The sequence below is a fragment of the Mustela erminea genome, chromosome 9 (assembly GCF_009829155.1).
Source record: "Mustela erminea isolate mMusErm1 chromosome 9, mMusErm1.Pri, whole genome shotgun sequence".
Taxonomy (NCBI): domain Eukaryota; kingdom Metazoa; phylum Chordata; class Mammalia; order Carnivora; family Mustelidae; genus Mustela; species Mustela erminea.
In genome coordinates, this window is record NC_045622.1 from 29,401,726 (window position 1) to 29,415,883 (window position 14,158).

At 47.9% G+C, this 14,158-nt stretch overlaps 2 protein-coding genes across 5 annotated transcripts in view; one reads left to right on the forward strand and one right to left on the reverse strand.

Moving 5' to 3' along the window:
• LOC116598881 (beta-galactosidase-1-like protein 2) overlaps positions 1-7,359 on the forward strand; it is a 48,606-nt gene extending 41,247 nt beyond the window's left edge. The window contains exons 14-19 of one of the 2 annotated variants that reach the window (XM_032358281.1): positions 2,243-2,314; positions 2,592-2,670; positions 4,944-5,031; positions 5,325-5,436; positions 5,863-5,979; positions 6,256-7,359. In XM_032358281.1, coding sequence (XP_032214172.1) covers positions 2,243-2,314; positions 2,592-2,670; positions 4,944-5,031; positions 5,325-5,436; positions 5,863-5,979; positions 6,256-6,342 — 555 coding nt within the window. In that variant the 3' untranslated portion in view covers positions 6,343-7,359. Of the gene's footprint in view, positions 1-2,242; positions 2,315-2,591; positions 2,671-4,943; positions 5,032-5,324; positions 5,437-5,862; positions 5,980-6,255 lie in introns of those variants that run through there. The other variant, XM_032358282.1, reaches the window with a different exon arrangement.
• A 2,066-nt stretch (positions 7,360-9,425) lies between these two features.
• Positions 9,426-14,158, reverse strand: part of B3GAT1 (beta-1,3-glucuronyltransferase 1) — a 29,895-nt gene continuing 25,162 nt past the window's right edge. For all 3 annotated transcript variants that reach the window (XM_032358285.1, XM_032358284.1, XM_032358283.1), the window contains 3 exons: positions 13,686-13,982; positions 12,818-12,918; positions 9,426-11,644 (listed from right to left, as the gene is read on the reverse strand). In XM_032358285.1, coding sequence (XP_032214176.1) covers positions 12,832-12,918; positions 13,686-13,982 — 384 coding nt within the window. In that variant the 3' untranslated portion in view covers positions 9,426-11,644; positions 12,818-12,831. The remainder of the gene's footprint in view (positions 11,645-12,817; positions 12,919-13,685; positions 13,983-14,158) is intronic.

The window sequence follows — 14,158 nt, forward strand, 5'->3', positions numbered from 1 at the left end:
GATGTGTCTAGAAAGAAGTTGCTGTGGCCAAGATCAAGAGATTGTTGCCTGTGTTTTTCTCTAGGATTTTGATGGATTCTTGTCTTATATTAGGTCTTTCATCCATTTTGAATTTATTTTTGTGTATGCTGTAAGAAAGTGGTCAGTTTCATTCCTCATCTGGCTGTTGAATTTTCCCAACCCCGCTTACTGAAGAGACTGTCTTTTTTCTGTTGGATATTCTTTCCAGCTTTGTCAAAGATTAGTTGACCATAGAGTTGAGGGTCCAATTCTGGGTTCTCTATTCTGTTCCATTGATCTATGTGTCTTTTTTTGTGCCAGTACCATACTGTCTTGATGATTATAGCTTTGTAATAAAGCTTGAAGTCTGGAATTGTGATGCCCCAGGTTTGATTTTCTTTTTCAACATTACTTTGGCTATTTGGGATTGTTTCTGATTCCATACAAATTTTAGGATTGTTTGTTCTAGCTCTGTGAAAAATGTTGATGGTGTTTTGATAGGGATTATATTGCTTTAAGTAGCATGTACATTTTAAGAATATTTATTCTTCCAAGCCATGAGCATTGAATGTTTTTCCATTTCTTTGTGTCTTCCTCCATTTCTTTCATAAGTGTTCTATAGTTTTCAGAGTATAGATCTTTTATCTTTTTGGTTAAGTTTATTCCTAGATATCTTCTTGTTTTTGGTGCTATTGTAAATGGGATCAATTCCTTAATTTCTCTTTCTTCTGCCTCACTGTTAGTGTACAGAAATGCAACTGAACTCTGTGTATTTATTTTATATCTTGCCACTTTGCTGAATTCCTTTATCAGTTCCAGCAATTTTGGGGTAGAGTCTTTTGGGTTCTCTACATAGAGTATCATGTCATCTGTGAAGAGTGAAAGTTTGACTTCTTTGCTGATTTGGATGCCTTTTATTTCTTTTTGTTCTTTGATTGCTGAGGCTAGAACTTCTAGTACTATGTTGAGCAACAGTAGTGAGAGTGGACATGCCTGTCATGTTCCTAACCTTAGGGGAAGAGCTCTCAGTTTTTCCCCATTGAGAATGATATTCACTATGGGTTTTTCATATATGGCTTTTATGCATGTATGTTCCCTCTATCCCTACAGTGTGGAGAGTTTTAATTAAGAAAGGATGCTGTATTTTATCAGATGCTTTTTCTGAATCAGTTGAGAGGATCATATGGTTGTTGTCCTTTCTTTCATTAATATGACGTTTCACATTGATTGATTTGTAGATGTTGAACCATCCTTGAAGCCCAGGAATAAATCCCACTGGGTTGTGGTGAATAATCCTTTGAATGTACTGTTGGATCCTATTAGCTAGTATCTTGGCGAGAATTTTTTTTATTCATGTTCATCATTGGTCTGTAATTCTCCTTTTCGGTGGGATCTTTTTTGGTTTTCAAGGTAAGGCTGACCTCATAGAATGAGTTCAGAAAGTTTCCTTCCATTTCTATTTTTGAAACAGTTTCAGAAGAATTTCAGAAGAATAGGTATTAATCGGTATTAATTCTTCTTTAAATATTTGGTAGAATTCCACTGGGAAGCCATCTGGCCGTGGACTCTTGTTTATTGGGAGATATTTGATTACTGATTCAATTTCTTTGCTGGTTATGGGTCTGTTTAGGTTTTTTACTTCTTCCTGGTTCACTTCCTAGGTCACTAGGAATGCATCCGTTTTGTCCAGATTGTCTAATTTGTTGGCATATAGTTGCTCATAATATGTTCTTAAATTTGTTTGTATTTCTTTGGTGTTGGTTGTGATCGCCCCTCTTTCATTCACAATTTTATTTATTTGGGTCCTTTCTCTTTTATTTTTGATAAATCTCACTAGGGGTTTATTGGTCTTACTGATTCTTTCAACAAACCAGCTCCTGGTTTCCTTGGTCTATTCTACTATTTTTTTTTTATTTCCATACCATTAAATTCTCCTCTAATCTTGGGGCATCTTCTCTTATTTCCTGTGACTTTGTAGTCATCAAGCCTTACCAAATGCATCTGACTTGCTCTCCTCAACGCTCACATATCTGCTTGTTACTAGTGTGTAGAAATGGCCCATCACCATCAGCTCTGCCGTCCTTTTCAGCTATAATCATGGGCATTCATTTTTCTTCTGTGCTTGGCTAACCCCTGTTTCCACTGCACACACATAGTGTTACCCCTTTCCTTGCTTATCAGAGATCCCTCAAATGCCTCCCTTCTGTTGACACATGAATGCTTACTGTCTGTTCATTTGCAGGTATTTGTGAACACAGTGTCTGTAGGATTCTTGGACTATGAAAGGAAGAAGATTGTTATTCCTTTGATCCAGGTTTGTTATCCTGGGGAGCTGGGTGATGGCTAGCACCAGCTGCTTCCTGAGCAGGTTTGGTGGGAGTCAAAGAGGAAGACTTGGAAGACAGGAGGCTCCTTAACCACAGAGCTGCTGATGGAAAGAGGGGCAAAACATTGCTTTCTGATCAGTGGGTAATCTTTTATCCCCAGAGTTCAGGGAAGAGCTGGGGTTCCACAAAGAAACTCTGAGGTGCAGCTGTGATCTTATGGTTGGGTAATCAGGTGGTCATTATCGACCACTATGTTCCTGGCAGGGTTACACCAGGCTGAGGATCTTGGTGGAGAATCGCGGGCGAGTCAACTACGGGAATAACATTGATGACCAGCGCAAAGGTGGGTCATAGCATGTACTGAGAAAAGAGCTTCTAGTCCTCAGCAATGCCTCAATATCTATTCTTCAAACCAGTGCACCAGCTAATGATGGATGCTGACTGTAGTGAGGTGGAGTCATGGTGACCCATTGGAGGGAACTGGGTTGTGGAAACCCATTGAAGGGAGGTGGGTCATGGAGACCCACTGGAGGAGATTTGTGGAGGCCCATTGGAGGGAGGCAGATAATGGAAACCCACTGGAGGGGGTGGGTTATGGAGACCCACTGGAGAGAGGTAGGTTGCAGAGGCCCATTGGAGGGAGCTAACTCATTGAAGCCCATCGGATGGAGTTAACTCATGGAAGCCCACTGGGGAGAGGTGGAAGTGGGCCTTCTTAAAAGACCCATGTGCGTTCTGACCTCTTCCTTATGCATCTTGTTCACATGTCCATGATGAACACACAGGGAACACTGAAAAAACCTTTCCAGACCTCCCTGGGTTGTAGTCTGTTTTAACAGAGGACTCTCTGCTGGGGCTGGGCTAGAGGTGGTGAAGCTTAAGCAAGGGGATTCCCAGGAAGCCAAAAATGGCATAGGACCCCTGCCTTCCTGGGTCTCCATACTGAGATTTTTTCCTTTTTTTTTTTTTTTTTGAGTTTTTATGTATTTATTTTAGAGGGAGAGAGAGAGAAAGAACATTCACACATGTGAGTGGGAGGAGGGGAAGAGAGTGAGGGAAAGGGAGAGAATCTCAAGCAGACTCTGTGCTGAACATGGAGCCTGACACGGGGCTTTATCTCACAACCCTGAGAATATGACATGAGCTGAAACCAACAGTTGGATGCTGACCTGACTGAGCCACTCAGGTGCCCCAGAATTTCTTTTCTTGACCCACTGTGGAAACCCACTGATGATCTCATTTGTGGAGGGGAGGAGGTGGTAGTACATAGAGTAAACAAAATGCTCTTGATGGAGTGCTCTTCTAGGAATATTCCAACTCATTTTATTTTTCCTGGCCTTCTAAATCTTCTCTGCTTAAGTTTGCCTCTTCCTTTTCATCTGTCAAAATGTAGGTGGTTTCATGTAAGTTATAACAAAGAATTCAGACAAATAAATACTACTATGGTAAGAGATGCTGGTGGCCTCCCAGCTCTCTCACGGGTGTTTGCCTTTGTAATGAGGAAACTTGTGCATCTCTTCCTTCCCTGCCTGGGAAGCACTGTGGCCCCAGCCACTGGGATTTTCTTGGGTCCTGGGGTTTGGCTCTCTCCAGATAGGTTTCATGGTAGCTTCTAACACTGTCCAGGCTTACCCTCCTTTTTCCCTAAACAATCCTCGAGTGTTCCTCTCTGGATCTTCGCTTCTGCTCCTAAGGAGCTCCGTCTTCAGGGCTATCTTCACTTCCTTCACTCTTCTGTCTGTGGGAAGGGATTGCCAGCCTCACCCTGCCCTAAGTCTTTGCCTCACCACGTTCCTGAATAAGATATGCTCTGGACTCTCACTGTGGAGTACTTATCCCTTGGAACAGTACAGTGTTTATAAGTTACACACCCCACATCATCCATACCTGTACCTGCAACTTTAGATTCTTCAGGCTCCATGAGACCTGTTTGCAATCCCCAGCCTATTCAAATTACCTCTCAAAAAACTCAACAGCTCCATGATTGTGAGTACCATGGGAGCAGCTCCAGGACTAAAATTGCTGGCCCCTTCCCCAGGCCACTAGCTAATCACTATGCAAGTGTGTGTGTGGATCCTTAGACTCAGATACCCAAGTCATGCTGCTATCTGTTCACAATATAAATATTTAATTTATCTTCAATCCCAGGTCATGTAGAAGATTTTTGGCTGAGTTATTAGGTCTGTTTAATCTAGGACCTACTGAATCTGACCTTGAAGCTAAGTTAGAACTGTTGTGACCTCTTGATTATCTGCCTTTTGGGCCTCATTTTATTGTGTTGGAATTCTTATCCCCAAAAGGGAGCTTCCCCTTCAGAGAGAGACTAGAGATTGTTCTCACCCAGCGATGGCCTCTGCTCTCACTACCCTCGGAATTATTCTTCTCTGCAAATCCTTGGAAGGTCCTGGCAAACACTGCTTTTTACTCATTCTTTTCTCCTTTGGGATTCCTAGAGAAAGTTTTATGCCATAAGAAGAGCTCTGTAGGGAGTATGTACTTCTGGAGGAATCCTAACTGGAACTTTTCAGAAATTCTCCATGTATGTGCAGGGCCTTAGCTGGGTCAGTTGTGCCCCTGCCTTTGACCTCATTCATGTTTCCTTGCCTCCTTCCACAGGTTTAATTGGAAATATCTATCTGAATGATTCTCCCCTGAAAAAATTCAGAATCTACAGCCTGGATATGAAAAAGAGCTTCTTTCAGAGGTGAGTCCCCACCCCATGAAGTGTGTGAAGCCATGGATAATGTGCAGTAAGAGCCAGGAAGGCCTGGAGAACTGCTCTGCCCTAGACCCTCCCACTCAAGTATAAACAGACCCAGAGCAACTTGCCCAAGGTAGGGGCAGTACCAGCGCTAGAGACTAGGAAATTTCTGTGATACCTTAATTAATTAATAGGTTGGGGGTGGGGTTTGGAATGCCTTTATAATTAGATTTGGGACAGAGTCCAAATTTGAGAAAGTGTCCTCTTTTCTTTCTTGTCTTCCATTCTATTCATAGGTTCAGCGTTGACAAGTGGAGCCCTATCCCTGAAGTACCTACATTCCCTGCTTTCTTTTTGGGTGCCTTGTCAATTTCCCTTTCCCCTTTTGACACCTTTATGAAGCTGGAGGTTTGTATCTCCTTCCTGACTGGGTTCTCCAGTCTTCCCTCAGAGAGCTCTGTACCCAAGCCCCTTACCTGTTCTTGCTGGAGCCCTCAGAAATTCTCTGCACCCAGAAATTCTCTGTCTTGGCCTCTCTGAAGGGCCTCTAGGGCCTTCCTTGGGTGGGGGAGTGGACTCAGAGCAGAAGAACCACCGGGTGGTACTTCTCAGGGTCCAGGTGTGCATTTGGGTACCTTGCTGAGGAGGCTCAGAGCTAGTGGATTCAGGAGATAGAATACCCATGTGTTAACCTCATGGATGTTGAAATATTCATTCACACTGATATCTTAGAAGCTGAGAGAAGCGCATGGCATGTGTCCTTCTGTCTTCTCATGTGACTTTATATTTGGTGGCTTTTGTGGTCAACTAATCCTTTCCCCATTCTGCTTAAAGGGCTGGGAGAAGGGGGTTGTATTCATCAATGGCCAAAACCTTGGACGCTACTGGAACATTGGACCCCAGGAGACCCTCTACCTCCCAGGTGCCTGGTTGGACCAAGGCAGCAACCAGGTGGGAGCACTTGCAACTTCTTCCATCGTCTCAGCCCTCCCCAGTACCACAGTGTTTTCTCAGGGAGGCCCAGATCACAGTCTATTTAGGCTTGTTAGGGTGGGAGAGGGGACAGAAGGTTTAGCCAGCCCCTTCTGCATCCCTCCTTGGTGCCAATGAGTTGTGGGTCCCTGTTCCTTCCAGCGTGGTTCTCAGTCCTTTCCCCTAAGGCACTGTCATCTGGCTCCAAGACAAACCTCTGCTGCTGTCATATATCAGCACTTCTCTCCCCTCCAGGTTATTGTTTTCGAGGAGAAGATGGCAGGCCCTGTGATACAGTTCACTGAAACACCCCACCTAGGCAGGAGCCAGTACCTTGAATGAGCAGCACTGCCCCGCGCCCCCTGGTGGTGGGAAGCGGGAGAGCACCACCATCCTCTCAGCTGACCAGAGCCTGGTGCTCTGTGGCCTCACAACCCACCCATGCAGGAGAGTTTCCTGAAGTAGTGTCCTCAGGCAGCCACATGTTCAGCAGGGTCCACTAGCTCAGTTCAAGACCTTAAACTTGGAAGAACTGAAGAAGAAAAGTGGGATAGGAAGGAGAGACCTACTTCTTACCTAAGTGGCTTCTTGACTGGGCTTTGTTGATGGGACGTTCCCTACTTCCCTTCTCTTCTGAGAGAGGACAGAGGGATGCCTTTCTAGGGAGGACTGTCTAATCAGATGTCCACTGATGACACCTGGGGCCCTCTGTTGGGCATGACTTCTAGACACAGATTTGCTCCTATGATGTTCTCACCTGTGCTTAGCCACACCCCTCCTGGCCCTTTTCATCTGAAAGAGATTTGTCACCATTTGCAGAGGATAGGGAAGCAGGTGGATGTCTCGCCTGAATCAACTTTGTTCTTCTCAACCCTCCAAGTCTTCTCTGGGATTCTGGAAGAAACTTCGTTTGAGAGGACACACACATTTTCTCCTTCTCATTTCTACTCTAATTGCATCTGACAGGATGACAAGCCAAACTTAGGAGAAACAGAAATACTCAGCTACTTACCTTCCTGAATTAGAAGGTCTTTCCAGTTTTACTCAGTGAGAAGCATCACCTGAGGAGGGAATGCAGAGCCTAGTAGGAACCACACCCTGATCTAAAGGCCCAGATCCAGGGGCATGGGCAGGTAGTCTCCCTGGAATGTTGCTATAGCCACGGGGCCTGCAGGCCTAACCCAGATCTTGCCTCCAGCTCAGTCTCGCTCCCTCTACTTCCTGTAACTTAAGCAGCAGGGAGGAGAGGCAGCCTTCCTTTGCAATTGTCTGTCCAAATTTGAGGCAACTTGTTTCTAGGGATTGATCCATTGGGTTAGCTCAGGTTCACTGTTCTGAATTGCAATAAAGCAGAATTCAATCAAACCCCTTTTGGTGATACTTTCTTGATCCTGTCTGTGCCCCTGTTCATCACTGGCAAAGGCCTTGTAGGGTCAGGCACCTATTTATCTCAACTGGCACTTAGAGTCTTGACACTGACTTACCCGGTTAGTGGATGATCCAGTCCCTGGTTCCCTTACCACCTCCCTTCTGACCTTCATTCTGCCTGAAGTGTCACTGTGGATTGGAAGTGCCATTGGGGAGGGGAAATCATTGGCCAGAAGCCATTCTGGTGCTGGGGGGCAGGTGGTAAGAATCTGCTGGACAGCCAAGAGCTCTCCATTAGTGGGTGAGTTAGCAGGTGAGTTTTCCTCACACATCACATCTGTATTGTACTGCCACTGGATTATCTTCAATAGTAATCAAAGTTAGAAAGCCAACACCTCCTTGGGATGGTGCCTGTGCCTGGAGCCCATAAAGACCTTTGGAGACTAGGAGGCCATGAGGTTCCCAGCAGCCCCATGGCTCGCATCTTGGGCTTGGCTAAGGAAGGGGGCATTTGTGGTGCATAGCCACTGGTAAAGTCCCCAGTCTTGTGCCACAAACTCATCTGCTATTCCTGAATTGCCTTGGAAAGGAAAGCAAAGCTAACACGTGGATAAGACCAGGGCTTGGGCACGGCCAACACTGGGGAGCAGTGTCATTGTGCCTTACCTTACACCCGAGCATGATTTTACAAAGGTGTATGTAAAAGTTGGCTTCTCTTGGAAAATGTTATAGGGAACTGGTATTTAAATGAACCTTACTGTGATCCTTTTGTAAAGTGAAGAATCCTCTTGAATTGCTTTTATCCAAATCTGTGCAGGGCTGCCTTGCTCCTCTTGCACCAACTTACTGTTCTTGATCTTCTTATCTGTCAGCTAGCCCTGCAACTTCTATCAGAGCCCCTTGGCAGAGCTCATCTTCCAGCATTTATTCATGGTCTGTCCAGGCCTTCCCTACTGGATGGCCTCATCATACGGTCTTTAGAAGACTCTTCATAACCCCTACCTCTAAATGCTGAAGGTCTCCAGGCCTGCTCCTTGGGTCTTTACTTCCTTCTGTCCACACTCACTGTGGGTGGCCTCACTGAATGGTGGTTTGTAAACAGCCTCAACATTCATGCTCTCTGATATTTACCTCCAGGCTCACTCAGTGTCCACTCACCTTCTTTCCTGCGTGTGACACCAAACTCCCATGACTCTTCTGGGATTCCTCCTGCACTCTGCCGGTAGCAGGAAATGGGCAGTTCTATACTCTGTCTCAGATTAGTTTTGGCTCCTCTCTTTCATATGGCACAGCCACACCATCAGCTGCTTCTCCTGGCTGTACCTCAAACAGGTCCAGAACCTGACTACTTCTCAGTGCCGCAAGGTTTGCTCTTCTGACTCACCATCACCTCCTGCCTGGGTCACAGCATTGGCTGCCTCCCCTAGCCTGCCCTGCCCACTGTGATTTCTTTACAGGTCAATTAGATCATGTTGGCCCTTTGCTCCAAACCTTCCAATGGCTCCAGTTACCTTTTCACTCGGGAGAGAAGCCAAAAGCTTTGCCCTGGTTTCCAGAGCCAACAGCTTCTGCACCCTCCATCAACTGCGTCCATCCCACCTCCCATCTACCCCTTCCCACCTTGCCAGTCAGTTGCAGGCATACTGGGCTTTTTGCTGATCTTCAAACATGCTAAGTACTCTCCCCATGGGAGCAAGTTCTATTTTCCAGAAAGCTCTGACCCAGGTAAGTGCCTGTCTGCACACTGCAGCTCTGCTCTGTCCCCTTATCAGGGAGGCTCTTCTGATGGCCCTGGAGAGGAGACCAGCTCCTCCTCAGCTACACTCTGACACCCCCATCTGGCCTCATACTTCTCCTTAGACCAGATCACATCTGAAATACTGTCAGTTTGCCTAGTGTCCATCTGTATTGTTTCCCAAGGAGGGAAGCACCATGAAGACAAGTGCTCTGGTTTTTCACTGCTCTGTACTAGATCCTAGAATAATGCCCGCCAAATAAATACTTGTTGGATAGTTAAGACAGTTTCTGAGAATAAAGTAAGGCAGGGCTGCAGAAGATTAGGGCTGTTAAAAACCATGTTTGACTTTTAATTTTGGAAACAAATTAAATACAGTTAAATTAAAACAGACCAGATGGTGCAGCTGCATGGGCTCTGCCCTCCCCCATAGGCTCTGTTCTCGGGGCTCTGAGCCCCCAGCCTCACTCCTTTGTGGTGGGGAGCAGGAACAGACTGGGTCTGGGAAACAAATTGTTGTAATGGACCCAGCTCTGATTTGGAAAAAACTCATTCCCAACAAAGATGAAAGCTGCAGTCCACCAGGATTATAATTATAAATAAATACACATGCAGCTAAGAGAGAGGCTATTAGGTGGAAACAACAGAAATAGCATCTGCCAAAAAAACAAAAACAAAAACCGAGAGAGGATATCCCATTTTGTTGTTCATTATCAATTTCCTGAAAAATGAGCCCTGGGTTTTTGGCTAAGAAGGTGGCCTAAGACCAGCCAGGCTGACCTGAGCATTCAGGGCTGGTTTTGGTGAGTGAGGCAGTGCCGTGCCTGGGCATAAATTCACCCGTTTGGTGGGTGCCCTGTGCACATCTCCTCCCTTCCCTCCCGCACCACCCCACTTGGCTCCGAGGGGTTGATTCCAGAGCCGCCATCGAAAGTGTAAGAGTCTGGGGGAACGTCTCACAAGGTGTCTCAGGGTTCTCACAGACAGGATCCCACTGGATGGTTTCACGAATGCTGTGGGAAGTTAAATCCATTTCAAAATCGGCAGCCAAGGCTATTTTTTGAATGTTAGGTTGCTGGACTGACTCCTACCCACCCACCCAGGAGTGGGTTCTCAGCAGTCCTCAGACTGGTCCTGTGAGTTTAAACGGGGGGGGGGGGGGCTGTTAGCGTTAAAAAATAAACACCTCTTCAGTAGGCTCAGGCCTTTCCCTTTCCTCCACTTGGGAGGAAAATTGTGCTTCCAACTTTCAGGAGCATGAGTGAGAGAATCAGAAGAGGCCTGTCCCTGTCAGGGGCCTCTCCTGGTACAGGGGGCAACACATGCACACTGTTCTTTCTCTTGGGGGTGGGTAACTGGGGAGAGAGGAGGACAAGCAGCAGGCTTATTCCTCATGCTCTCAACTTAGGGACAAGGGAGGTTTTCATTCCCATTATGTGTTTAAAATAGAATGATTTTCCAAAGTAGTGTGTGCTCAGGTTTCCTTTCCCCTCAGGGTCCAGATGATCTCTGCCCCTTTTCCACAAATCCTTCTGTTAACCCAAGGCCCTTACCCCTCCCTCCCACCCCTCCCAACCAGAGGAGCTGCCCCTACCTGCCCCTACCTCCCTCTTCTTTCCACCTTGTCCACCCCTGGCTCACGTTAGCCCCTGAGGTCTGTGGTTCTCAAGAGCTCCAGAAAGAGGGCTCCTAACCTCCCCAGTCCCAGCCCAGGCGAGGGGCCCTGGAGCCCAGTGGACAGTGGGGAGGCAGTGTCTAGACAGAAACCTGCATGGTCTTAGTCCAGGTCAGTCCATGACCTGTGCTGGCTCAAGGGCCCACCTCCTTCTCTGTACTGGAAGGAGCAGGCTTGGGGATGTGGGGCCAGAGTAAGGGGCTCCACTCCTACCACAGCCTGAGGTATGGGGGAGCCTGATGGCAGGCTCAGGTTCCCCTCATGCAGGGTGGTCATCAGTTGGGATCAAAGACAGACTTATGCTCTGGAAATGAGAACCAGAGGAAAGCCAGAGAGGTATGTCTACTTGAGAGCAGCTCTCTGAGGAGGGGAGGGGGTGTTCCTGATGCCTGGGCAGGGGGCTGCTCTCCAGTCTTCAGAATTCCCTGGCCGGATGGCCTGTGCGGTCATGCTGGGCCCCAGGAGCAGGGAGCCAGGGAAGGCCACACTGCACTTGACAGCCAGGGTCTTTTCACCTCTCTCCCAGCCTGGCCTCACTCCAGGGCTTCAGTGCCCATTGTGTCTGCTCCCGCAGGCCCTGTCAGTGCAGGAAGCTCTGGGGAGGCATGCTGGGGCACTGGTTCGCTGGCTGGCATGGCTTGGCTAGCAGCTGGGCCCCTGGTCATGCTAGATGGAAGAGAACAACAGGTCTGGGATTTCTGTGCTTTAGGTTCTCCGTCCTTTGTCCTGGCATCAAGCTGGGCTCTCTCTGAAGCTCCCAGAATAGAAAGTAGAATGATGGTGATTCCTTAGGAGTTTGCCTCGGAGGGACCATCAGTCATGGGGAGAAGATGGAAGGCCAGGCACAGGATCTGAGAAGGAGGCTCCTGTGAAGGGGAGAGGAGGAATATGGGTGAGGCTCGATGTGGGGAGGCAGGTGAGGGGCAGCCGTTCTGGCCAAACTTCCTAATCCTGAGCCCCCATCATAGTTCACCCAGGAGCTCTGCAAAGCCCAACCCTCAGAGTCCTTTGTGGATCCCTTATTGAAAGGCAGGTGGGTTCTTCTGGTGACCAGGTGAGGAGGCAGGGAACAGGGCTCTGGACTGATGCAATTTCAGCCACACTGGTCAAGCTGATTTTTTGGTTCAGGGCACAAAGCAGGCAGACTGACACCCTGTGATCTCCTGTGGGCAAGGCAGTTGTGAACATGATAGGAAAGCTGAAGCTTAACTCTGGGGCCAGAGGACAGAGGTGTATCCCACTGTCTGAGCTCTCACCTCTGTAATGACATAGAAAAGCCCACAGAAACTTCCTGACTTGGACAATCAGCTGGCACAGTTCACTTCATATAGCTTTTCTGAACACTGTTTCTTAACCTCTAAAATATAGATAGATCCTGTGATCTACTTCCATAGAAAGTTTTAAAGAATCAAATAAAAATAGCAATACCTATATGACTTCTTGGGTACCAAAGAGTGTTTCTGGTGCCCCCCAAAACCCATTTTACAGATCAAAAAACAGACTGAGAGAAAGTAAGTTAAGTCAAAGGGTGAAAAGTGGTAGGCCTGGAGGCTGAACTAGGCTCTAGGGTCCCTGCTTTCAGCTCAGCACGACACGGTTACTACTAGGAAACACATGGATGTGCTTGATGAGGTGGAGGCAGGGAGCGAGGGGTCCCTGTCACAGAAGCATGGCTGAAGACCACAGGGGAAGACAGAGCCTCGGAGAAAGAGTCTACATAGCACCACCCTGCAACGGGACTGGAGCTGTGGCCAAGATAATAGCAGTAATGACAGAAGGCTGTCATGAGGCCATGTCTAGAAGGTGAGGCCTTCCAAGGAGCTGGTGGCAGAAGGACCCAGCTGTGTGATGGAAGTTGGTTCTTGTGAACTTCCAGGTGGCACAACGGGACGAGGACTTCAGCTATGCCCCTTCCGCTCTTGCCCCCTTTTGCCCTGTCCTCCCACAATTAAAAACGAGAGGAAAAGCCTCTGCAGATTTATTCTGCATCCAAACTTGATGTGCATCGAGTGTGTGGTTTACCCTCGTCCCTGCCATACCTGTATCCTGGGGCTCAGATCTCCACAGCAGGGTCAGTGAAGCCTTTTTTCCCCTCATTCACCAGCACTGGCTTCTCTGTCCGTGTGTGCCAGACCAGGATCTGTGTGTCCAGAGACATGAAACAGCATGCGGCAGGCCCCCCTGACCTCAGCCCACCACCTCCCTGCTCTCTCCTACGCTTTGCGAGTACTTTTCCTGCCCCTCCTGTTCTGACCCCGTTCCATTAAGATTTTCTCTATTGTTATTCCCACCTACCTCCCCCACCCCCACATTCTTGCTGTTTATACATATGATGCATTCAAAATATCTGTTGGAAACAAAAGGTGTATAGCTACAGAAAATAGATCAGTTCCAAAACATCTTGCTTTTTGTCTTCCCCTGTATTTCTTCATAGGTCTCTCCAGAGAGGGAAGAATTTCTTCAGGAGGATTCGGATCAAACTAGTGATAGTTTAGGCCCTAGCTGGAGAATTCCAAACCAGAAGTGGTGTGTGCCTGTCCACGTGCATGCATGTGTTGTGTGCGCCCATGCATGTGTGTGCATGTACCCAGGCAGGCATGTGTTCGTACATATGTGCACACACTTCTGGCAGGGCGGTTGCGGAGCTTTGCTGTGTGGAGGTTTTGGGGGAAAGGTAACCCTTGGCCCTGCTCACTGACCCTCTCTATTTCCCTGCTTGACTTTAGTGTGACAGCCTTGGATGGGATAAACTACCTTCCTAGGAGGGTGTTCTAGGAAGGCATGGCTCTAGGCTGGTCCTTTGCGGGCCTGTTTTGAGGTCTTTATTTCCTTCCCTCTGATCTAAAGGAGGGTTTGGATGGGCTGGAAAAAGCTTGCATTATAGGTGTCAGTTCTGGGAGGGTTTACCTTGGTGCAGTTGGCTGCCTTGGGCTCCAGGTCATTGAGGGTAACAAGTTCTCGGAGGAGGCTGCTTTCCTGGTAGCCTCCTTTCACACCACGCAGCTTGAAGTAGGCCTGGCTACGCTGTAGAATGAGCCTCAGGTTGACGGCAAATCCAGCCATGTCTATTGCAAATGGTCGGTGTGGGTCGAACACTGTCTTCCAGCCGACCACCTTCCCTGCCCCGTTGACCCGTGGGGCCTCGTACCGAAGGCCACCAACGAAGGCAACGGGCCACACAGACACCCTCCTGGTGCTGCGCATCTACAAGAGGGGATCCAGAGTCAGGGCAGGTGGCACTGCTGATGGGGAATGGAACCTGTCCCCAGAGAAGGGGAACTCAATTAACTCTATGCAGACAGGCCATCTGAAGCCATACCAGGGGATCCAGCCCAGCCCTGTCTCCAGATGCATTCTCCACGGGGGGCACCTATAGGGAA